At 38.7% G+C, this 24,085-nt stretch overlaps 2 protein-coding genes and 3 long non-coding RNA genes across 5 annotated transcripts; 1 reads left to right on the plus strand and 4 right to left on the minus strand.

The window, feature by feature from the left end:
• Window positions 1–4,109: 4,109 nt before the first annotated feature.
• On the minus strand, window positions 4,110–4,712 carry LOC133904410 (uncharacterized). The gene is made up of 3 exons (XR_009907482.1): window positions 4,544–4,712; window positions 4,280–4,451; window positions 4,110–4,187 (listed from the first exon to the last, which is right to left on the minus strand). It is a non-coding gene; the product is annotated as an uncharacterized LOC133904410 (long non-coding RNA).
• A 762-nt stretch (window positions 4,713–5,474) lies between these two features.
• Window positions 5,475–5,804, minus strand: LOC133904435 (uncharacterized). The gene is made up of 2 exons (XR_009907486.1): window positions 5,731–5,804; window positions 5,475–5,645 (listed from the first exon to the last, which is right to left on the minus strand). It is a non-coding gene; the product is annotated as an uncharacterized LOC133904435 (long non-coding RNA).
• LOC133904606 (uncharacterized) lies at window positions 5,803–8,230 on the minus strand. The gene is made up of 8 exons (XM_062346083.1): window positions 8,161–8,230; window positions 8,006–8,068; window positions 7,280–7,927; window positions 7,008–7,181; window positions 6,768–6,881; window positions 6,238–6,595; window positions 6,009–6,127; window positions 5,803–5,925 (listed from the first exon to the last, which is right to left on the minus strand). Exons 1-8 carry the CDS (start codon window positions 8,191–8,193, stop codon window positions 5,803–5,805), a joined length of 1,632 nt encoding a protein of 543 aa, XP_062202067.1. The 5' UTR covers window positions 8,194–8,230.
• An 833-nt stretch (window positions 8,231–9,063) lies between these two features.
• Window positions 9,064–11,986, minus strand: LOC133904306 (uncharacterized). Its single transcript, XR_009907459.1, has 3 exons — window positions 11,891–11,986; window positions 10,290–10,448; window positions 9,064–9,178 (listed from the first exon to the last, which is right to left on the minus strand). It is a non-coding gene; the product is annotated as an uncharacterized LOC133904306 (long non-coding RNA).
• Window positions 11,987–13,244: 1,258 nt separating this feature from the next.
• Window positions 13,245–16,893, plus strand: LOC133905114 (calcium-transporting ATPase 10, plasma membrane-type-like). The gene is made up of 5 exons (XM_062346827.1): window positions 13,245–13,397; window positions 15,090–15,248; window positions 15,459–15,630; window positions 15,705–16,003; window positions 16,321–16,893. Exons 2-5 carry the CDS (start codon window positions 15,093–15,095, stop codon window positions 16,567–16,569), a joined length of 876 nt encoding a protein of 291 aa, XP_062202811.1. The 5' UTR covers window positions 13,245–13,397; window positions 15,090–15,092; the 3' UTR covers window positions 16,570–16,893.
• Window positions 16,894–24,085: the final 7,192 nt, after the last annotated feature.

A 24,085-nucleotide genomic window follows, 5' to 3' on the forward strand; every position in this document is an offset into this window, starting at 1 on the left:
TCAGAAACAAGATTCTTCAGGTCGCACAAGTATATGTCTCTAGAAGAAAAAGCAATGATAAGAATGCTTAAAAAGGTAAACATCCCAACTAGAAGCATGATAGCAATTTTGTCATACATCAGAGGAGGGAGATCAGCTCTGACATACGACACAAAGGATGTTGCAAATTATAGCTTCAAGATAGTCAGAGAAAGAACGATGAATGACATGACACAGATGCTTGAATTTTTCAGTGAGAAGCAATATGAAAATCCTGGATTCTACTATGCTATAGACATGGATATGAACACAAACAAGGTGAAAAATATATTTTGGGCAGATGCAAAAGCAAGAGAATACTATGCAAAGTATGGGGATTGTATCAGCTTCGATACAGCATTCCTAACAAACAAGTACAACCTACCATTTGCCCCATTTGTAGGAGTGTCAGCTCATGGCAACACTTATCTATTTGCTTGCGCATTTCTGGGTGACGAAACTGCTTCAACTTTCAGTTGGGTGTTCAAACAATTCATTAAAGCAATGAATGGCAAACATCCTCAGACAATTGTCACAGATCAAGATGGAGCAATGAAGAAAGCTATAAAAAAAATATTCCCCAACACAAAGCACAGGAACTGCTACTTCCACATCAAAAAAAAAAAAAAAGGGAGAGAAATGTGGGAGATGTTTTGAAGCAAATAAAGGTTTGTACTGGGAGATTGAAGACATATTGGACAACTCACTGACAAGACATGAATTTGAAGACTTGTGGACAAAAATGATAAACAAGTATAACCTGCAAAACATCAAATACTTGCAAGAAATGTGGAAAACAAAAGAGAGATTTGTTCCAGTGTATTTCAAGAATGATTTCTTCCCATTCATTCAGAGCACAACAAGGAGCGAGGGCACAAATGGAGTTTTCAAAAAAGGTGTTGGACCTCAATTCAGTGTCAGTAGCTTCTTGATAGAATACCAAAGAATAATTGACACAATCCATAACAGAGAAGATAGGTTTGACTATGAGACAAGAAATAGAAAAAGGAAAATGTTGTGGTCAAGTTACACAATTGAAGATCAGGCACATGATTTGTATAACAGGTCAATATTTGTGAAATTTCAGCATAAATTAAAGGAAACTACAGCACTACAAGTAGACTCGATTGAGGAGAACAAGATGTATGAAGTTTACACAGATAAGAATCAACCAGTACAGCCCTATAGGCTGAGGAAGTACATGGTACTGGTAAACATACCTGAAGAAGAGTACAGTTGTGTGTGTGGGATGTTCCAAAAAGATGGAATCCTTTGCTCCCACATCCTAAAGGTGATGTTGGATATGAAAATCAATAAAATACCAGATAAGTACATAATTGAAAGATGGAGGAAGAATGAGAAAAAGTTGATCAAAGATATACCTGTCATTGAGCCGGCAGAAAACAGTACACTCAAGTTCAACATCTTGTCAAGAATGTTTGTTACTATGGCATCAAATGGGTCAAAAACAAAAAGGAAATATGAGTAGCTCCTGGAATCAATGAAAACAGTGCAAGAAGGAATGCATGCATTGGATGAAGAGGAAGATGTAGAAGCCTCAAATGTGTTAAGTCATGCTCAAAGCAACAGCACAAGAACAATGATTAATGGTGTCATAGATGGAGCAGAATGCAGCTCAGAAATTCAACTAGAAAATCCAGACAAGATTAAACCGAAGGGGAGACCACATAAACAAAGGATACCGACTATTGTGGAGGGCATCAAGATGAATAATAAGAAAGGCGTCATCAAGAGAAAGAACGGTTGTAGTCACTGCAGATCAAAAGAACATAATAGGCAAAACTGTCCCAATAAGCACATTCACTATGATTTCCCTAAGAAGAAGAGGCAAAAGAAGATAGCAGGAGAACAAGGAGGTATGATATATGCAAAATATATTATTTTCACATAATTTTCATAATAAAAAGAAGGAAAAAAATTGTCATAATATATGTGTAATTGTTGCAGGAAAAAAAATCAGAGAATGAATGCCCAAGGCTTCAGGTTCAAGGACAAGTAATTCAGAACATGTAGAACCAGAAAATTGGAGATCAAACAAAAGCTGTGGAAGAAAAGCAGAAGATACATTGAGGAAGACCTGAAGCATTTATATTGTATACTAAGAAATTTAGAAGTCAATATGCTGAACAAACAATATTGTCTGTAATGTTGGTGTATGCCCAGAACATGTAGAACCAGAACATTATATGAGGAACTATTTACATCCAGGAGCCCATGTACTGATAGCAAAAATAGTACTATATAACCTATATATTGATTGTTTACATCATTTAAATTTTGGTGTGTTTGCACTATGCTACTATGCCGAGATGGAGTGATCATGTACGATGCAAATCATATGTGGAAAATAGGTCCCTTTGTTTGAAGAAAACTTATTTGAATATACAAGGATCCTGCAGTGATGCGAGAAACATGAAAAAGAAAAAAATAACCTTGGAAATAGTAGTATTAAAACTTATTTGAATAGAACAAAATATGAAGATGCCAACTTAAAACATACTACTACCTGTGAGCAAAAACTTTGCACTAATGTCTTGGGAATGCGATTTCTTGTACTAAAGAAAATGTCATTTGCAAGCAGGATGCGGATGTTTGGAACATCGAACTGATCAAACATGGCTGTCAAGTCACAATTTGCATCCCACAACTCCATGTACTTAATTACAAAAATACCACAGTCATAACTGTTTGGCAGAAAAAAAATAGTTATTAACTTAAACATTGATACTGCATATACCAGAGTAAAAAAGACCAGATAAAATTGATACAAAAAGATATTAGCAAAATTCTCTGATATAATGGCATAAAACAAAGCAAACACACTCATCTTATAGTGTATCAGACAAACCATATGGATCCTAAGCAAGCCAAGGAAAACAAAACCCACTAACAGTACATGAAAACTTCAGGCAATAAAACAAGATTAATCTGTGAAGAACAAGCATTGAAAATAGCATGATAGATACCATAATAACACTGCTAAAAAGAAAGACAAATGATTTAACATCAAAGATACATCTTAGCCATTTTATAATGATCGGATGACTGGTTGTATCGGCATGTTTATGTACACAGACATATGCTAACAGTTTACCTTGGACTGCTAGGCACTCACATACTGTACATGCCAAGAACAAAACGAATGTTACTGAGACACTCCATCTTACTGTGAGATTGAATGTTCTGTTGTCATTTGTAGAATTATTGTTGCAACATTAATCTTCAGGAACCAATAATTGAAATAAATTATTTGGTTCAAACAAATTCATGTATGGAGTGTTTCTATGGACTGGTTTGAACTTCTTATTCATGGGTGAATAGGAGCTACAATAAAAAACAAGAAATTGAAAGCTAATGTTGTCTAGCTGCACCATTATTTGCAACAGATGATACAAACTAATGTTGTCATATTTTCAGACACTCTTACCCATTGTTATATTTATCAGGCTCTTTCAGGCAAAGCAGAGTACAATATGAGAACCATACAGTACTGTGTGTAATATTGGAGCAGAAAGTGAGAAACACTTACCCATTGTCTTGCTTGGGAATACGTGGGTAAAAAATTCTAAAATCCTCTAAATCCAATTTCACTTCTGCATGTTCGTACCAAGCTTCCTTGAATGAATTAATCTGACATTTATAAAAAATTATAATACACTAAGAATTACACACAGAATACTCTAATATTCAATAAAAAGACACAATTTATTGAACTGAAGGGATTGGTTGTATAAAAAATTACTTACAAGAGCAGTCCTCATTTGAATTTGAAATCCATCGCTTTCCTCAAATATGGAATCCAAGAATGCAAACAACTTGTTCCTCAAGTCAACAATAAACAAAAACCAATGTTTACCACTACAAATCGGGAAAAACATCTGCAGCAATAATGACATTTTCAGCGCCATAAGATATGACCAATACATCAGACCATAAAAAAAGTGGATCTTATACAAGCAGTTAAACAATAAATATATAACATAAACTTCATGTCATAGTGAGCTGTTGTTTTCAACTACTTATGACAGCACCAAAATTAATAAAAATACCTTGTGAGAAAGATGAAGTTTGTGGGCAGAGTTTGCACCAAGAAAAGACTTCTTTACAGTCTTAACATCATAGTCAGTTTTATATCTCAGCATACAATCCTGAAATAAAAAAGAAAAAAGCCATAATTATATTGTTCATGTGAGTTTTGCTAATCAAATAAAAAAATTAACGAACTGAAAAAAAACCTAACCCCCACGGATGTGAAAAAATAGTGTTTCTTTGATTTTCTTGGGTGACAATCCTCAAAAAACTTGCGACAATAGCCAGAAATGAAGAAATTATCAACAAGTCCAGCAGGCTCAACAGATTCGCCCAGAGAGCCATAAGTGACATGAGTCTTATAGAACTGAACAACATCTTCACTGAGCATAGACGTAACCATACAAGATTAACATCAGAATGTGTGCATTGATTTTTAAAAACATTTTCAGAATGATATGATAGAAAAACATACCCACTCCATTGACTGTGTGCAAGACTACACATAATTTTGTAGTATCGAATATGTGCTTGTGTTACAGGGAATCGGTCAGATGATGTGCCGAAAGGGGAAGAAACCTTTGCAACATGTACAAATTGATGGATTGCTGAAGTAGAGGAGCTTGTATTCATAGGAAATTTGGCATTGTTCAAACGAGAATGAAGTTTTGCAAGTGGACCATATTTGCTAGAAGTTACAAAACATTTATTCTGTTGAACATTGATACGCTTGTTATACAGCTGCTCCGCGACATTACCTAACTCATTGCATCTATCAGTAAATTTTCTTTCACAAATAAATTTCACTTCAGGAGAAACCTAAAAAAAATGGAAAATATTGCTTAGTTCAATGATTTTGCTAAACATATGAATGGGGTTTTGGAACATAAATAAGAGGAAAAAATGTAGCACGAATAGAAAGCTCACATGGGCAACTTTTGTTGATTGTGAATTATTGGCACAATCAGAAATGTATAGGGGTGAAACCTTTCTCCTATCAAATGAAGTTGCAGGGACTTTGGAATGAACCGTGTGTTGACCAGAATGCCGAAACAAAAGACCATATCGTGGTTTCAATTTCAGAATACACGAAAATACAAGTATATAGCATAAATTCCAGAAACATGGCTCTAATGTAATATAAAAATGTACTATTTGGAATAACATACCTGAGAGTTTTGATTCTTGGAAAGATGATCAAATTGCAAGTCGACATCAATTATCTGAGCAAGATGATTAATACTATGAAACAAAGGTACAGACAAAACACATTGACATGGGGGTACAGTTTAAAAACATAGTTACCTCGTTTTCTAACTCAGCTTGGTTAATGAAAGTATTCTTGGTACTTTGGGAGCTAACAACAGTATGACATTGTTGTCCATAAATATCCTTTGTTTTCATTGGGGAAGAACTATTGTGAATTTGAATGTTACTGTTGTCATTGGTAGAATTATTGTTGCAACATTCATCTTCAGGAACCAATAATTGAAATAAATTATTGGGTTCAAACAAATTCGTGTATTGAGTGTTTCTGTGGACTGGTTTGAACTTCTTATTCATTGGGTGAATAGGAGCTGCAATAAAAAACAAGAAATTGAAAACAAAAATAAAAAACCAACTGAAATATAAAAAAATATCATATACAACAAAAGGACTAACCAGGGATTGAGGCAGAAACAGAATCAAGGTTTCGTTTTGCTTGCAGAATTGTTGGAGTGTCAATTTCAAGGGCTAACAAACAAAAAAAAAATGGTCACAACTAGTTCTGAATGGGGAACTAAAAAAAAAAAACATATCAAGTTTGCAAAGTTTACTCAAAATAAGATCAGCTAGTTGATTGTCCACATTGGGCACCTGAAAAATAAAAATATAAGGATATGTAGAGTACGCATGATACATTATGTGCACATAAACATGAGAAATAAGAAAAATAATACATCATCAGCTTTTACATCAACATTAGATTTTGCAGGTGATGATTCTCCAGCAGGTCCAATAGAACACTGTTCATTTGTTCCCAAATGATAAGAAGCGGGAGATTTCTTGAAAGTACCATCTATAAATGCAAACAAATGATAACATATATCATGTGCATACATCTAGAGTTAAAGAAAATGTAAAATGAATAAGGAAAAAAAAATGGTTTGCAAGTTTATAGAAACATACCATCAGCAACATGTTGAGTTACTTCTTTGTTAGGTGAATGCTCATTTGAGTAACCATTGCTCGACTGCAAGATCTCTGTGGGAGTGTAGGATCTTTCAAATTCAGAAATACATCCTTTGCTTGTCGATAAAAATCTAATGTTGGTTTGAGAGTGGTCAATAGCTTCGTTGCAATCAACAGACTTTTTCACAGCAACATCACTGTTTCCGTTATTCAGTGCATGCTCCTCATTCATGCTTCCAATAGCATTAGACAAAATATGAAGTACACTAAGAACCAGGGAATCTGCCTTCACCTTGCAGTTTTCACACTTCTTGGAATAACTTTCGTATACCAAATCACATAAAGAATCATTTACCTAATATAAAATGTAAGGTTTACAATTAAATCAAAATGAACTATGAACAAAAATATTGCATCAGTAAGGAGTTTTTACGACATTGTGTAAGAAGCAAAGAATACTTTACCTAATATAATAACATTCATGAACTATATATCGAATTCAACGAAAAAGAAATAAGAAAACTCGCCTTAGAAGTCAAAATATCACCAAAAGAATCCTCAAGCTTATGGTTAAAATCAGATGTATGATGTGAAGAATCATCATTTTGTCCAGAGGAGAACCTTTGAGAAATATACTCAATCTGATGAGAACAAAAATAATGAAAAAAATATTAGTGCAAAATCAACTAACTTGAGGCAGAAGCATGTGTATTGTATATATGTAAAAAAATGCAAAATAAACATATCAATAATATCATATTACACACCTTTGAGTAGCATGTCTTTGATAAGTTTTTAATTGGCTTCCTTTCATAGTTACGATTGTCAAGTTGATCGCGTTTTGAATATATCTTTATCATGTCTCCCTTCCAAACAGATATGCGTGGTATGTCACGTGGGATGAAGTGAATACCAAAGTTAATGAAATCAAGGTAGTATACCTAAAAAAAAGGAACCAAATTTATATTGGGACAGAACAACTAAAAAAATATAACACAAACAAATGAAGTATATCAATCTAAAGAAAAAGAGGGCTTACTGCAATGAAGTATATGCAGCCACCAAGAGTCTTGCAAGATTTCCCAGTGGACTTGCTTTTGTTGTTGAATTTGCTTATGCTAGTCATTAGCCAATCATAAACAAATTTGGACCAATCAAACTTGTGAACAGATGATATATCTTGCAGAACAGACAAATACTTTGAAGAAGGCTTCATAGATGAGTTGGGGGCCAGAAAAGAAGACAACGCAACAATCATGAAGCATGAAAATATCGTTTCATCAGAAATATCTATCCTTTGAAGCATGTTTCCAAAATATGTAACTGAAGGAATTGAATTCAGATGGAACTTAGATAACAGATAAGATCTGCCAGCTTCCCTATTTAGAATGATCTCATTGCCACCAATTGGCAAATCTAGCACAATATGAACAAATTCTTTGCAGATTGGTATTGACTTTTCTGCCAACTTGATTTCAGAAGAATTTGCATCAATGTGTCTAGCTATCCACTTGGCAAATTTCTTAGGAACATAGCAGTTCTCAAATTTCAGCAAACAACCCATACCATACTTCTCAATAACATTCCTTTGATGCTGAGTGAGGGATTCAATCACTTTTGAGAAATAAGACACTGAAAACTTAGAAGATCCAGAAGCAGATGGACTAATGATGTGATGATTTATATCCTGTAAAAACATGATACATTAGAAGCACTGTTTGCATAAGATGGTCATCGTTCATGAAAAAAGATTGATTCCATGTACCTTTTGGATCATGTGATCTAGTTTACTCTCATGTGGACCCATTTTCTTACGGTAGATTGCTCTCTGAAAAACATATGAAATTCAATATTGTAAAAAAAAACTAGTCCAATTGACTTGCAAAAATATACAGAAATAAGGTAAATCAAAAGATGTACCTTAGACTTGCAGAAATCAACAAATTCTTCCATCAATTTGATGTGACCTATGGAAATGAGAACCTGCAAATAAAAAGGTAATATGTATAGCAGCATATATGCTGCAAATTTAAAATTTTGAAAAAAGAAGAAGAATACACTATACATTAGACTGATGAGAACTTTCAGAATCATGTAAGCCGTTGTTATGTCCAATAGTGTCAGAACTCTCTGTCCCTTCAAAAATATCAGGTATTGGAATGTCACCTATAGAACATTTGTTTTTCCTAGCCATCTAAATAAAATGAAGTTCGAAAAGTCAAATGTTATGACAAAAAACAAAAGACAACAACTACAAAAATTAGTACAGTGGTGCTGGTTATCGAGTTTATGGCGCCGCCGACCATCCAAAAAGTCAAAGATGGCGAGTACCATATTTGCACTATTAGTACACCAAAATATGGAAAGATAAAAATATAATCCATTAATATATAAAGTTCTCTCGCCATATACAATTACAGTTCCACATTACACTTAACCAGTTGCTATACACATTACAATGCAACATCACTACTAAAGATTGAAAAAAAAAAGTCTTAATTCTTCAGAAATTTACAATTGATCTTGGAAAAAGACCCATTCCAAGATAGCAGGACATACTAAAAAAAATCCAAATTCTTCATTCTTCATCAACATAAAAAAGAGAATCCATTATTTGTCTTCAAGATAATCATCAATTGATATACATTATGACGAAAAAGAGCGTGCACTAAAAAGGAGATAATGAAACTCATGGTACCCTGTAAACAGTATAAGCATCCTGGCAATCTTAGTCTCACAAATTTTTATTATATATATATATATATATATATATATATATATATATATATATATATGAAAATGACACTAAAAGATATTGTTGGCAAGTGAGAAGGACCCTCGTGTCCATATTACACGCTGAAAATGACAATGAAGCAATACACTGATTGAGGGAAAATATACTGGAAAAGTGTTGCACCTCCAAACACAGAAAAACGCCCTGAAAAATGAAATCATTGACAATGTCAGGAATTTTTTTTGGCAATTACTACATGATCTACTAGACATCACAACTACAAAATTACACTAATTGCTCTCAGTTCTGAAAAATATACTAGTTATCACATGAAATTGTATTGGTTGAAACCTAGCAAGGAATAACAAAATGTTTGGTTAGAATAACAATAGAATAGCAGGTAATGAGGTATGAAAAAGACACCAGAAATTTAACTTAACTTTTAGTAAACAACACTCGTCACTTGATAATATGAAGCACAATAGAGATAAAAACGAAATTGGGAATTGGTAGTTTAATATTTGTAATGAAACCAAGAACACCTAGAACATAAAAGAAAATTTCAAAGAATAGATGGGAACAGATGCGGACTAGACATCTCTGAGGAGAGGCTATGACATGAATAATTTCTGGTGAAAAAAAGTCTCTCTGTTTCGGCAGTCATGGGGGATGAGCTCTTGTTTCAGCTGTGATGTGCAAAAAAAGGGATGAACAAGCAATCGGCTTAAACCTTATTAACATGGACCAGGAGCAATAATGACAATAGCAGTAAGAAATATGCATCACTAATGGCAGTGAGATTTATCCCAGTGCTGAACATTAGCATATGGCAAACTCATTGCACTGGTCCCAGGCCATGGAGTAACAAAACAGCAATGATTAACTGCACTGAATAACAATTATAGCTAATTTATAGTAGGCTTATTTTGAAAATACACAAACCTATAACTGAAATTCTTACCATTTTGAACCTATAAATTTTATTTGCACTGAAATTCTTACCATTTTGAACCCAACGAAACCTGGTTAGTCCCTGGCTATTCTTACCATGAACTAAGCATTGCTGCCAGCTCATGAAAAAACAAACTGGTAAGATTTCGAGCATTTCCAAGTTCTTTTCTCCAATAAAAAGCGAAATTTGGCAAACCCAAGATAACAATCTGGTAAGTTTTGCCGTATCTGGGCAACCTAGTCTAAAACTGTTCAATTGCTAAGGTTCTCTCTCTACTCGCGTTAGCACAACCTTGCAAGACAACAAAATGTCATAGTTATCGAGAATAGGGGCACAGAGATCATCTTTTTCTATGCGTGCTACCTCTGGTTGATAAGTGTACGCAATCTGGAATTCTTCAGGTTGGGAAACTGAAGCTTGTCACAGAATAAGGGGTTAGCTTCAATCAGCTTCTTCAGGTCAACAAGCATTATTGCTCTTGCATATTTTGTATCACCGTACTTGGAGAGCTGCTCATTTTCCCTAACAAGATAAAAACAGATATCACTCCCTGAGCAAACGAGAAACAAAAAGTTACTCAAATAAAGATATCACTCCCTGGTGCTCAAATAAAAATAGCAAACAAGTGCAGTGAAATGAGGGAGTTAACCCAAAAGTTACTCAAACATTGCAGGAGAACTATGTCCTAGGGCACCAGGTTAGCATGTTTTGACTACAAAATCTCAACATTTGAGCACCAGGTTACCCAGTGCGGATGCTCATTCGATAGAAGGAAATACACAAATCAGATCGAAACCTGAACCCCAGAACACGCAGGATACAACTATTGACCTTGAATCGCATCGTGAACCAACAAATCCCCCGCTAAATCATCACAAAAACAGAACAAATTCGAAAACATAGAGAAGATAAACTGAAGCTTGTCATGGAATAAGGGGTTAGCTTCAATCAGCTTCTTCAGCTCAACAAGCATTATTGTTCTTGCATATTTTGTATCACCGTACTTGGAGAGCTGCTCATTTTCACTAACAAGACAAAAACAGACATCACTCCGTGAGCAATATAGAAACAAAAAGTTACTCAAATACAGATATCACTCCCTGGTGCTCAAATAAAAATAGCAAACAAGTGCAGTGAAATGAGGGAGTTAACCCAAAAGTTACTCAAATATTGCAGGAGATCTATGTCCTAGGGCACCAAGTTAGCATGTTTTGACTACAAATCTCAATACTTGAGCACCAGGTTACCCCAATGCGGATGCTCGTTTGATAGGAGAAAATAGACAAATCAGATCGAAAACTAAACCCCAGAACCCTAGAACACGCATGATACAACCATCCTGCTAGAAGTAACCAATCAACTAGTAATTCATCCTATACAAACCTCAGAACAGAGAACAAATTCCCAACACACTGTTAGAGACAAACCGGAGCACCAAAACCCCAAAACAATCAATCAACGCAGCGCAAAGGAAAACTATTGGCTCATTACTTCGTCCCAGCTAGAAATTTCGGTCCATACCCATCAACAGACACTTGTTGAATGTCAACTAGCACCAGATTTCTAGCCATTATCCCCTGCTAAATCATCACAAAAACAGATAAAATTCAAAAACACAGAGAAGACACACAGGATTTAGATCTAACCATCAAAAAATAAGTGGAAATGGAACATGAGAAATTGACATACAGAAGAGGACGAACCCTAAAGATGTTGCTCCCCACTCGACTCAGACGAAATGGGGGCTAACAGTACAAGGGATTATGCGACGAAAAATACCAGATAGAAGAGCGGAATCAACAAAATAGCCAAAAAAAATCGCCGTGCCAGGACCAACGGGGGAAATCGCCGGAGCTGGAAGAACACTCTAGTAAACTCCCCCTCCGCGTCTCTCTCTTCGGTCAAAAAAAGGGCGAGCGGCTCGAGGAATATAAAAAAAATGAATAGATGTGAGTTGTACTAACCGGCGCGAGAAACAAAAAGCACAGGATTTGAAGTGACCTCACACGAAAACACGCCGCGGGTGGAAGAAAATCGACTCGGCTCATAACAAACACCCGTTTGTCTTTCCCCTCTCATAGCGGGTCTGCAACCCGTTTTGATTGGTTAGGAACAAACAGCCCAGTAGCCCACAAACATACAGCGCGTGCGCATGGAGAGGAGCCCGCTGCAATGCACGAATCTTGTAGCTAATCGTGTGAACGAGAATTTGACTGCAAATACAAAATAAAATAGCTGACAAGTGTATAGAAGTCACGTTCGGAAATTAAACTGTTTTTTCTTTCTTTCTTTAATTCCTACGTTCGAAACAAGCATCAAACCGTGCAAATATACAAAAATCGCACCTTGCATGAACCAACCTTTTCTTCCTCCAAAGCGGCCAAGACTTACAGAATCCGATGCCTGCAACAGAGAGTCAGAGATTGAGCAGAGCTGCCACTGCATAACTGAAAGACTGAAACTACCGGCCTATGATCACTGCTCATCTTCTCAGGAGTAGTATAAGATCTGCATAGTGTAAAAGTATGAATATGCTGAAACTCCGGATTGAGCGGGTGGGTTCTTGGATCTCAAGCAATTCTGGAGACACGGGCAGACCTAGGGAAAAAAACCTAGTGGGGGTACTTGGGTTATTGTTGGGTTGCTATAATTGGGCCAAATAGAGCATTAGTGGTGAAAACTTGATATATACGATTGCAGGCTGGAATTGGGTGAGGGCCTAGGCTCCACTAGGCTCAACATGGGTCTGCCCCTGCCTAGAGATGCGATGGAATCATATCCGAGAGACTAATCATATCTTATTATAACAGTCAGATCATTCTAGATCTTTACCATATATTCTAACATCCATCTGTAATTATAGCGTAAGCAACGCGGATGCTCAAACTGGAGTGGAAACCAGTGAGTTTACTCAAGTGAATGATAGCCTTGTTGTCGTCGAGATACCTAAGAGCATCGACCGTGGTTGTAGCTGTGGAGGAGGATGTATGCCCAAAGCATCAACATGAGCAAACGTGTGCACAAAGTTAGGTTGATCCGGTGATAGATCTCGACTAGTACTAGCAACGGTTTTGATGGGGCGACACCATTGGCCTAGAGGTGTTAGAGAAAGATGCTAATCCAGAGCGATAGCTGGTGTGGTGATGAGGACGAGCAGTATGGGGTGGAGCCACTGCTTATATAGGGAAATGGAAGAAGGTTTCCCCGCCACAGAGCAGATACCGCTACAAGGGTACACATGCATTGGCATCGTAGGTATTAAATATCCTGTACGTCCAGGTGTGAGGGAGTCTGTTGCAACTTGTCGGTCTGCTGGAATTATGGTGAGAATGGTCACAGGAGAACATAAATACAGCAAAGGCGATTGCTCGTGAATGTGGTATACTAACTGAAGATGGCCTGGCTATTGAAGGTTCTGAATTTAGAGAGAAAAGCCTTGAGGAACTCCTTAGGCTGGTTCCAAAAATCCAGGTTTGTTGTCTCCGGCATCCTCGGCGTTTTTGGCGATGGCTCCAGGCTAAACACCAACCTCGCCAAATGCTCCATCACGCCAATTTTCTGTGATGTTAAGGCGCTGCACGAGGTTCAAACTATCCTGCCATGCCAGATTCTCTCCTTCCTGATCCGCTACCTTGGCCTGCCTCTTTCTACAAAAGTCATCCCAAAAGCTCATTTGAGATCGCTGGTTGAGAAAGTAGCGGCCAAGCTACCTCTGTGGCAAGGATCACTCATGGCGAAGAGTGGACGGCTAATCCTAGTCAAGTCCATCTTTTCTGCAATTCCGCTTTATGCGATGATGGCCGACAAATTGCCAACATGGGTGCTCGAAGAGATTCACGCCCTCAGAAGGAAGTTTCTCTGGGCCAGCGGCGATGCTTCGGTCTGTGGTAAATGTACCGTGGCATGGCGAACTATCTACCGCCCAACGACATATGGCGGACTCGGCATTGCCGATCTAAAATTAACTGGTTTCGCCCTCCATCTACGCTGGCTTTGGCTGCAATAGAGAGATGATGATCGAGCATGGTTCGCCCTGCAAATCAAGGTCGATCCGGAGATTAAAGCCGTATTCAATGCCTCCGTTCAGATCAACGTTGGAAACAGGGAGCACATCTTGTTCTGGACTGATATCTGGCTGGATACGCGATCAATCGTAGAGCGCACACCAGCCTTGGTGGTCTCAGTTGGGCCACGGATTAGAAAGACACGAATGGTGGCGTAAGCAATGCTAAACTGTCAATGGATCAGGGATATCAATGGGGCCCTGTCTGTCCAGGCACTGGTAGAGTATGTTCACCTCTGGGATCGCCTGTCTACTGTTGAACTGCAGTGCGATTGGGAGGATGCCTTCATTTGGCGCTGAACATTAGACGGACAGTACATGGCAAAATCTGTGTACCTCATGCTACATCAAGGCTCTGTGTTCTTTCATGGGGCGAAGTTGATCTGGAGGAGCTGAGCGTCACTCAAGGTTAAATTCTTCATCTAGTTGGCTTTTCATCACCGATTGTGGACCACGGACAGTCGGTTGAGACATGGCCTTGATGCTCATGCTACTTGCGCCTTGTGCGACCAAGAGCCGGAATCTAGCGACCACATCTTCGTCTCCTGCTCCTACACCAAGCAAGTGTGGTGGGCGATATACTCTGCTCTCGGCATTAGCATGCCTGATGCACAGGTGGTCACATTGCAGGAATGGTGGCTCCAATCTCGTGTTCATCTCCCGCGGCTGAAGAAGAAAGGTGTCGATACTTTGATCATGTTGATCGTATGGCAAGTATGGAAAGAGCGAACACCAGGGTCTTCAATCGGCAAACATTGGAGGTTTATCAGTTGCTCTCCAAGATCAGGCAGGAAGCCGATCTTTGGGCTCTGGCTGGTGCTTCGGCCCTCGGTTGTCTATATCCTGAGTAGTACAGTTGCTTTTCAATCGGTTGTTTAGTCTCATGTAAAATCGTTTATGTGAGGTGTGTGCGTGAGTGTGGCGACACTCCGCGTTGTAATTTTTCAAACTCTTTATTTCTTCTCTAATACAATGATGCGCAGTCCTCCTGCGTATTCGATAAAAAAAGGTTTGTTGTCTATGTGACATCTTATTGACTTCAATATTTTTTTTACCATATATCAACAAGTCTCACCTGCTGCTAATTTTGTGCATGGAAGGTAATGGCCCGATCATCGCCACTTGACAAGCATACACTTGTGAAGCATTTGCGTACAACATTTAATGAGGTTGTTGCTGTTACTGGTGACGGCACAAATGATGCTCCTGCATTGCATGAAGCAGATATTGGACTTGCAATGGGAATTGCGGGGACTGAGGTGCGAATGCTTAATCATTAATGAGACCATACCAATAAGTTTTATTCATTAGCTAGCAGATATGTGATGGTGGCATGGTTTTTATGGATTTATGTAGTTCATGCATGTAGGATTTATTCATCCTTACTGGACCTTAATCTTGCTAATTTGATATCATATACTGCTAGTCTTATTTGTGTCATCCAGTGGACCTAATGTAACCTTATACAGGTGGCAAAAGAGAGTGCTGATGTTATAATTCTGGATGATAACTTCTCTACAATTGTAACTGTTGCCAAGTGGGGACGCTCTGTTTACATCAATATCCAAAAGTTTGTGCAGTTTCAGCTGACTGTCAATGTCGTGGCATTACTAGTTAACTTCTCCTCAGCTTGCTTTACAGGTATGTCTCATAGCCTTGCTATTCTTTTAACTTGAGATGTCTCTCTGTCTGATGGTCTGCACATGTAATGCCAGGAAATGCACCACTGACAGCTGTTCAACTTCTTTGGGTCAACATGATCATGGACACCCTTGGCGCTCTTGCACTAGCCACGGAACCACCTAATGATGACTTGATGAAGAGAGAGCCAGTAGGAAGAACAGGGAAATTCATTACAAATGTAATGTGGAGGAACATTTTGGGACAGTCTTTCTACCAATTTCTTGTTATGTGGTATCTCCAGACGCAAGGAAAAAACTTTTTTGGGCTTGAAGGCTCTGATGCTGATATTGTGCTAAATACAATAATTTTCAACTCATTCGTCTTCTGCCAGGTATGACTTATGCTGCAAATAATTTCTTTTCCACCAGTGATCCGTTTTCTAAGTAGCAATGTCACCAATAGCGTCAGCATCACAACCCTTTTTATGCATGACGCCAGGGAGCTTTCATTCTTTTGTCCTGTATTATGAAATCATTGAAAAAAAATCTACTGTCAGAACTTTTAGTAGAGTGCGTTGCTCTAACATAATCAGGTAAATAAAGAAACGGAGGTGGGGATAGGGGTACCATATGAGTTTTGGGCGAAATAACATTTACATTATTTCAGAAGCCATCCTAGATAATATTGATCTGCCACATGCTTATTCAGGTGTTCAATGAGATAAGCTCGAGGGAGATGGAGAGGGTCAACGTGATCAAGGGCATCTTTAAGAACTATGTCTTCATGGCCGTCCTCACCAGCACGGTCATCTTCCAGTTCATCATGGTGCAGTTCCTGGGTGAGTTCGCCAACACGACGCCGCTCACCAGGTTCCATTGGCTCGCCAGTGTGCTCCTCGGCCTGGCTGGGATGCCCATCGCCGCCGCAGTCAAGCTGATTCCCGTCGGCTCCTCATGACCATTGAAGATCCTTAGCTGCAATGCACGGATATATCCAAACTGACCAAATTGCATAATATTCTGTGGAGCTGAGCTCTCTGTGCATAAACTTTTGGAATGCATGGAGAGCAGGCTTGGAAAAGCTGCACTTTCACCGGTTTTGTAGCCTGCAAATGTGGTTTAATCGTGTCATATTGTAAGACGCATTGTGTATGAGGCTCAGGTGGTTAGTGTAGCAGAACTGTAAGATTGATGTCTGGGATTTGCACTGTATATTGCTGTGGATCAATGAACAGAAACCTGGTCGTTTCGATCTTTTGATCAATAAATGCACTTAAATCTCGCCTCTAAACCATCTCTATGTGTAACACATGCACAAAAGTGTGAGTAGGATTTGTAATAGCTCAAAGATGCACAATGGAGGTAATAAACCCTTCAAGCTGCTGGACAAATGGTATATATTGGCTACCAACTCAAAAGTAGCTGTTAAACCCGAAACACTCTACTAGACTGTCTAAATTGGTTAGATTGACCTATAAAATTAATGAGTTCAACTGATATGAAAACTAGCCGTTACAGTTCAAAATTGGGCAAAATGGTTAGATCTGGTGTACCACGTAATTAGATCTATACCCCATCATTTGCTTTGCCGATCCTAGACAAATTTGGGTAGACCTATCCTTAGGGTTGGTTAGATCGACCCCTATTTTTTTTGCACAACTAACACTTAAAAAATAGTCATAAATTTTGACTCCGATGTCTGGATTCGGTGATCTTATACTCTACGAAAAGCTTATTCAGATGACTACATATCTCAACTAATTGCTTGATCCAATGCAAATATCCACCACAAGAAGATGCATGAACCTCAAACATTTGCAAACTAGTAATTCCATGCAACAAAAGGCTAAAGAATTTACTATGACAACTTGCAAAACACATTTGCAAACTTAGTGATATGCCAAAACTATTTGCAAACTATAGTCACATGCTACAAGGGACACCCACATGTGCCTAAACTATTTACAGAACACATTTGCAAATATTAGCATTATACCAAGGAGATCATGCACATACAAGATTAAGCTTAACAACACCTGATAAAGCTTAAGCATCACCCAGACCCTTCTTAACAGTACAACATTCTTTTCTAGCAATTCGGTATTTTCTCCATTAATCACTAAGACCGGCAAAATAAAAATGACCTACATTTTATACCTTTGCCTTGCAGAAATATCCACGTTGGGTCTAGCTTGATATCCATCAACAAATGAAGTCCATCCTTTTGCTTTTCACCAACTTGCTTGACGTCCATCTACACATGATGTCTATCTTTTAGCTTTTCACAAAATCACTTGGTGTCCATCAACACATGATATCATCTTTATCATCAATCACAACCTCAACTTATTGATCCTCAACATATGAGCTACCGACCTTTCTATTGATGCTATGAACTCAATATAACACATTAACTCATGAAAATAGTTATTAATAAGAAAAACTCACCACAACACATATGATTGTTATTAATAAAAAAACTCATCATATCACAAAGTTAGGGGCCTACATTCTTTAGGCATGCCACCGCTGTTAATTGGACAGGTTCGTTGCTCTATCTCTCTATGTGACCGAGAGAAATAATATGGTTGACACCACTCAATGGAAAACAAAAAGTTCGGGTCACATGGCTTTGCCGTCCACACCAGCTGAAGATGTGGCAACCCATCCAAAGCACCTGTGTGAGTACCACATGGGCCCAAGGTGAGTGAGAGGTAAAACCTGGTGTAATTTTAGAATGTCTAAGCTAAAACCTGGTGAGTGAGATGTACTCTGGCTTGTAGGCCTTACCTCTAAAGGGATATACCCTGTTGGTCACAAATGGTTCTTTTTTCTGAAAGAGAGATGAGAATAATAAGGTGGTATGATACAAAACAAGACTAGTAGCACAATAGTTCATGTAGAAACCTGACATCGATTATAATGAAACTTACTCTTTTGTTATGGATGGAATTACTTTCCGGTACTAAATAGCATGAGCAGTGAATATGAACCTGTACTTAACTGCAAACTTGCATGGGTCATTGAATACTGAAATCCATATGAAAGTCTCTAAATGTATTAAAGTCCCTAAAGAATAATGCAACATGTGCAGTGTGAAATTACAAAGATCATTATATGGATTGAAATACTATGGAAGAATATGGTGCAATTGGCTTAGTAATTCCCTCTTGCAGAAGGGATTCATAAAGAATGACGATTATCCCTGTATGTTCATTAGAAAGTAAGATAAGTAGTTATGCATAATCTCTATCTATATTAATGATCCAAATATCATTTAACCACATAGGATATTGAGCTCTTATCTCAAGATTGAATTCAAAATGAAAGATTTAGGCAAGACTAAATATTTCTTAGGCCTACAGATTGAACATACCCATGAATAGATATTAGTGCACCAGTCATCATATACCAGAAAGGTATTAGAGAAGTTTAACCATAAAGAAGCATGGATACCCAGAAAGAACTCCCATGGAAGCGAGATCACTGGATGTGGATAAAGACATCTTTAGAACAAAAGAAGAAGATGCAGATATACTAGGATATTAATATCCTTTCTTGAGTGCTATTAGAGTATTGGTGTACATCGTGAATGGTATCAGGTCTAATATTGCCTTTGCTGTCAACGTATTAGCAAGGTTCAACTCAACTCTAACCAAATAACATTGGAATGGCATCAAACATATTCTCATATATCTCAGATGCAGGCTATATATCTGATCGACACAAAGCATTATCACAGACTAGTTATGTATTTCTTTGTGGTGGTACAATGATTTCTTGGAAATTGATGAAGCAAACGCTCTTAGCTACCTCATCAAACCACTTGAAGAATACTTCACTATATGAAGTAGCTAAGGAATGCACTTGGCTAAGACGCATTACTCAGCACGTACATAATACATGTGGAGTAAATATCATGAATTCTCCAACTATTATCTATGAAGATAATCAGGCTTGTGTTGCCCAAATACAAATAGGATATCAGAAAAAGAAACGAGCTCAACCCAATATAATATTTCACAGCAGCCGACACTAAACATTAAAGTTTCATAACCAAAGTGACTCAAAAGCAGACCTAGATAACTTCCCCTACTCGTATGGCAACCATACCACAGAGAGAGACTGACACTTGCAACACACTTTGAACTAAAATAGAAAGACACCATGACACAAATAAAAAGAGCAGCTACTGGACTCCACCCAAGTTTATTCATCACAATCAACTTCATTTGCCAAGATCACTTCTTCAGATACATCTCTAGGATGCATCTTGCAATATCCTCCACCTATGCCTTGCACAAGTTCTACTGACAGGTGCAGTGCTGTAGCTGAGCTTGTAGCAGAAGGATTGAACATGCCATGATAAGCTGGTGCCGAGGCTAGCAGTTATGCACTAGCTTCATCTCTAAACCCATGTGTTGCATAAGCAAAATGCGGATTGCGCCTCAGGATGCTGGTGTCAATTGGTGTCTTCTGGTCTCACTTGCAAGGTACAATCTCACGTAGAGAACAACGAGGATTTGGAACCCATGACGTTGTTGTAACTTTCACATAGTACTTACGCTTGAGGAATGGATCAATGCCCACTGCATCAAAAGAGATATCCACAATGCCCACACTTGGCTAAATGTTGCTTAGGCCCATGTAAGCATTAGTCACAGTGTTTAAAAAGTATTGAAACTCAGCCATATCAGGGATACACAAGGGAAGCTCCTTCTCTTGAGTGATCAGATCTGTGCTTGTCTGGATAACTGGTTCAGAGATCGGCTGGTTGCTTTGCTCATGGCTAGACTGAGCGACAGCCTGGGGAGAGGGGGGGACCAGCCGGCATGTCTTGGACTGGCCCATCATAAAGAGTGTGTGGAGCATTATTGGATTCTTTCTCTACTACGAGGTGATCAGGAGCAAAGTCAAAGCCAAGCCAACGAGGAGGAGGGGGAGGCATAAGGTGTGGAGTTGAACCATTTGGAGGCAAATGAACCTCATCAGGTGGCTGAAATGTCCCTCCTCATGTAGGTAAGTAACTGGGATAGAGACATGAGTGGCGTGAACCTTGACCAATAACAGCAACAAGGCTATGTGGAATGGTGTCAGAGTCAAAGAGGAGCACTTTGATAAGAATGCATGCTTTTGTGGATGACTCATGCCACTGGAGCAGAGTACCGAAGCAAGATACCGCTTTGGATATGACGGGGATGTTGTAGCAATTAAGCAGAAAGTGGGTAAGCATAAGCCAATAGAAACGATCTGTAAGGAAAGCGTGCACATTTGGGCCCTCATCATGACGCACCATATTAAGGATGTAAGGAGTAAGGCTAGGATGTTCATGTGGACTATTGTTGACAGCAGCTTCCCTCTTGACACAACTAGCAAAGGTGATGAAAGAATAGCCAATGCCAGAGAAAGATACATCAGTGACCTGCACCCGAAAGACGTCCATGAGGTAGTCATGGATTGCTTGTGCCGCCAAGCCAAAGTTTACTAGCGCAACAGTCAAAATTAGGATCGCCAGGGCCACATCTTCATGATCATGTGGTGGTCACGGACCTAGGAACGTATAGATGCGCTGAGGGAGACATTCTAGAAACATGGTGTTCCCAACTCTGAATCCACGAGGTAGGATGGGGTCTGGATTGAAGGCAAAGTTTGCCATTGAGTTGGTCACCGACAGCTCTAGAGACGTGGCCGATGGGGAAGCGTCTGGTTGATGGGGGTTTTCTTTTGGAAGCGGAGGTTCACGGCATGGATCCATGGTAGAGGTAGAAGGGTCAACACCAGGCCGAGCTCCTAAAATACCCTGCTTGATAGGTTGTGCGGGCTTCTTTGACCAATAGATAGGTTTGAAATGCCTCTTGATACAATACGTTGTGCGATGCCAGTAATTAAAACAATTATGGCATCATATCTAACCTTTACAAGAATGAGATTTATGACCATAAGCTAGGCAGCAAAAACATTGAATTCCATGCAAAAAAACTGCATCTACCTGCAGATTACGCTGAGGATTTGAATTTTGAATAGTACTGTGATCGAGATCTGAAACATGAATACTGCCATCATGATCCAAGAATTGCAAATGATCAAAAAATGATTGGTTAGGTTGCTGCAAGAGGTCAAAAACTAATTGCTTAAGCTGCTGCAAATGAGCAAAAACTGAAGTACGAGTAGTAGGATCACTTAATCTCTAAACGACCAAAAATTTCTACTGCATTAGTTGAATATTGGACCCATTTTTAAGATCAGAATACAAACGGGCAAAAACTTTCTTTGTGGACACAGTCTCAGAAGGATTGTTGGGCTTCAAATTTGATGGCACAAGAATCCATTTAGCATCTTGTTCAAGTTTCCACTGGGCAAATTCACGTTCAGAGTTTGAACCACCCTTTCCCCATAAGAAAAAGTAAAGAATGAAATACTGACAAACAATCTTGCGCAAACCATAGACCAGAAATCCAATCTGCTTTGAGAAGACCAAGAATCAGAATGTTCGATCTCTAAGATGCTCAACTTGAAAACCCAAAGCCACACTGCCCAAGCATGATTGCAGGATCAGACCCACTGATTCCAGTGAAAGCCGGAGAGCACAACACCCAAACGAGACCACCAAGACAAAACCACGAGAAGGAAGAGGATGCACTGAGGAGGAGAAACGAGACCACACCTGAGATTGAAAAGCAATCCCCAGGGTGAAATCCATATCCCCAGGAGTCACCATGGTGATCGCCACAGAGATCACCTCTCAAGTCCTTTGCTCCCCATGGAATACTTTCTCAAGTCATTTCTTTTCTGCTATCAGTGTCTATCAGTTTCAATCTAGCAGTGTTCTATTCTATGGTTTGGTACAGCTCTTTATCACATATTGCTATGATAACAGGGTGCACTAGTTGCATACTTGGGGGTTTGCCTTATCAATTGTGGAAACATGAGTAACCATAACTGGAATGTACTTTCATGGAATGTTCGTGGCATCAACTCTTCCCATAAGTGGATTGACATTTACAGCAAAATTGAAATGAGTTCATGTGTTATCTTCTGATTCCAAGAAACTAAAATAGACTACTTTGATCTGAATTTCCTGAAGATTTTTTGCTCGCGACAGTTTAACCATTTTGCTTTCTCCCCCTCTGTTGGAGCATCAGGGAGTATTCTAATAGCTTGGAATGGATCCTTGTTTGATGGCACTATTGTTCCGTCAAATAGATTTGCTCTGATAGTGAAGCTAACTTCTACACAATCTGCCCAGTCCTGGTTTAGCAAATATTTATGGCTCATGTGCTCCAGCTGATAAGGCAGATTTTATTTGGCTATACAATGTTGATTATTCTGATTTTGAGCTTTGGATTTTAGTTGGTGACTTCAACCTCATGCACAGCCCTGAAAATAGGAACATGCCCAGAGGTAGTGTCAATGATATGCTGCTCTTTAATGACCTCATCCAACATCTTGATTTGGTCAAAGTTCCTTTGAAAGGCAAACATTTTACATTAAGTAATATGCAAGATAATGTACTCTTAGAGAAGATCGATTGGGTGTTTACTTTAGCACAATGGCCTGTCACATTTCCAAATACCATGGCTTTACCTTTGGCATGGCTATGCTCAGATCATATACCGGATATGGTGCAAATTGAGACCTGGATTCCTAGAGCTCATATCTTCATATTAGAGAGCTTTTGGGTTCAATTTGAGGACTTCTCTAATGTAGGGATGCAGTCTTGGAATGCCTATTGTCGGGAGGTGAATCTGGTAAAAAACATTACAGCCAAGCTAAAGAATCTTCGGTGATGCCTCATAGCTTGGAGCCATGAATTATCTCAGCTAAACAAACTTATTAACAACTGTAGCTGGGTCTTGGATCTCTTGGATGGTCTCAAAGATCAACAACCACTATCTCTCATTGAGAGGAATTTTCGGAAGAAGCTCAAACAACATGTGTTGAAATTGTTGAAAGCTAAGCATATATATTGGAAGCAATGCTCTACCGTACATTGGGGTAAATTCAGCGATGAAAATACCAAGCTATTCCAAGCTGCATCCAGCCACACCTTTCGGCAAAATTACATCTCACACCTACACTTGTCCGATGGAGCTATTATTACAGAACATGAACAGAACGCTGCGACATTATGGTTCTCTTTTAAAGAGAGATTGAAAATTTCAGAATACAATGAAATTTATTTTGATCTTGGACAATTAGTACAAAGAGTAGACTTCCCTCCTATTGATGGTCCTTTTACACATGAGGAAATTGATGGTGTCATTGCTAATATGGCCATTGATAAAGCTCTAGGTCCTGATGGGTTCAATGAGCTCTTCATCAAGAAATGTTGGCCTATAATCAAAGAAGAGTTTTATTGCTTATGTGAGGCTTTCTACCATGGAGATATTGACTTACAAAGTATAAATGGGTCTTTCATTACCCTGGTGCCCAAGATTTCTTCTCCCCAAACAGTTAATGATTATCGACCAATT

This window comes from Phragmites australis, chromosome 22 (genome assembly GCF_958298935.1).
Source record: "Phragmites australis chromosome 22, lpPhrAust1.1, whole genome shotgun sequence".
Taxonomy (NCBI): domain Eukaryota; kingdom Viridiplantae; phylum Streptophyta; class Magnoliopsida; order Poales; family Poaceae; genus Phragmites; species Phragmites australis.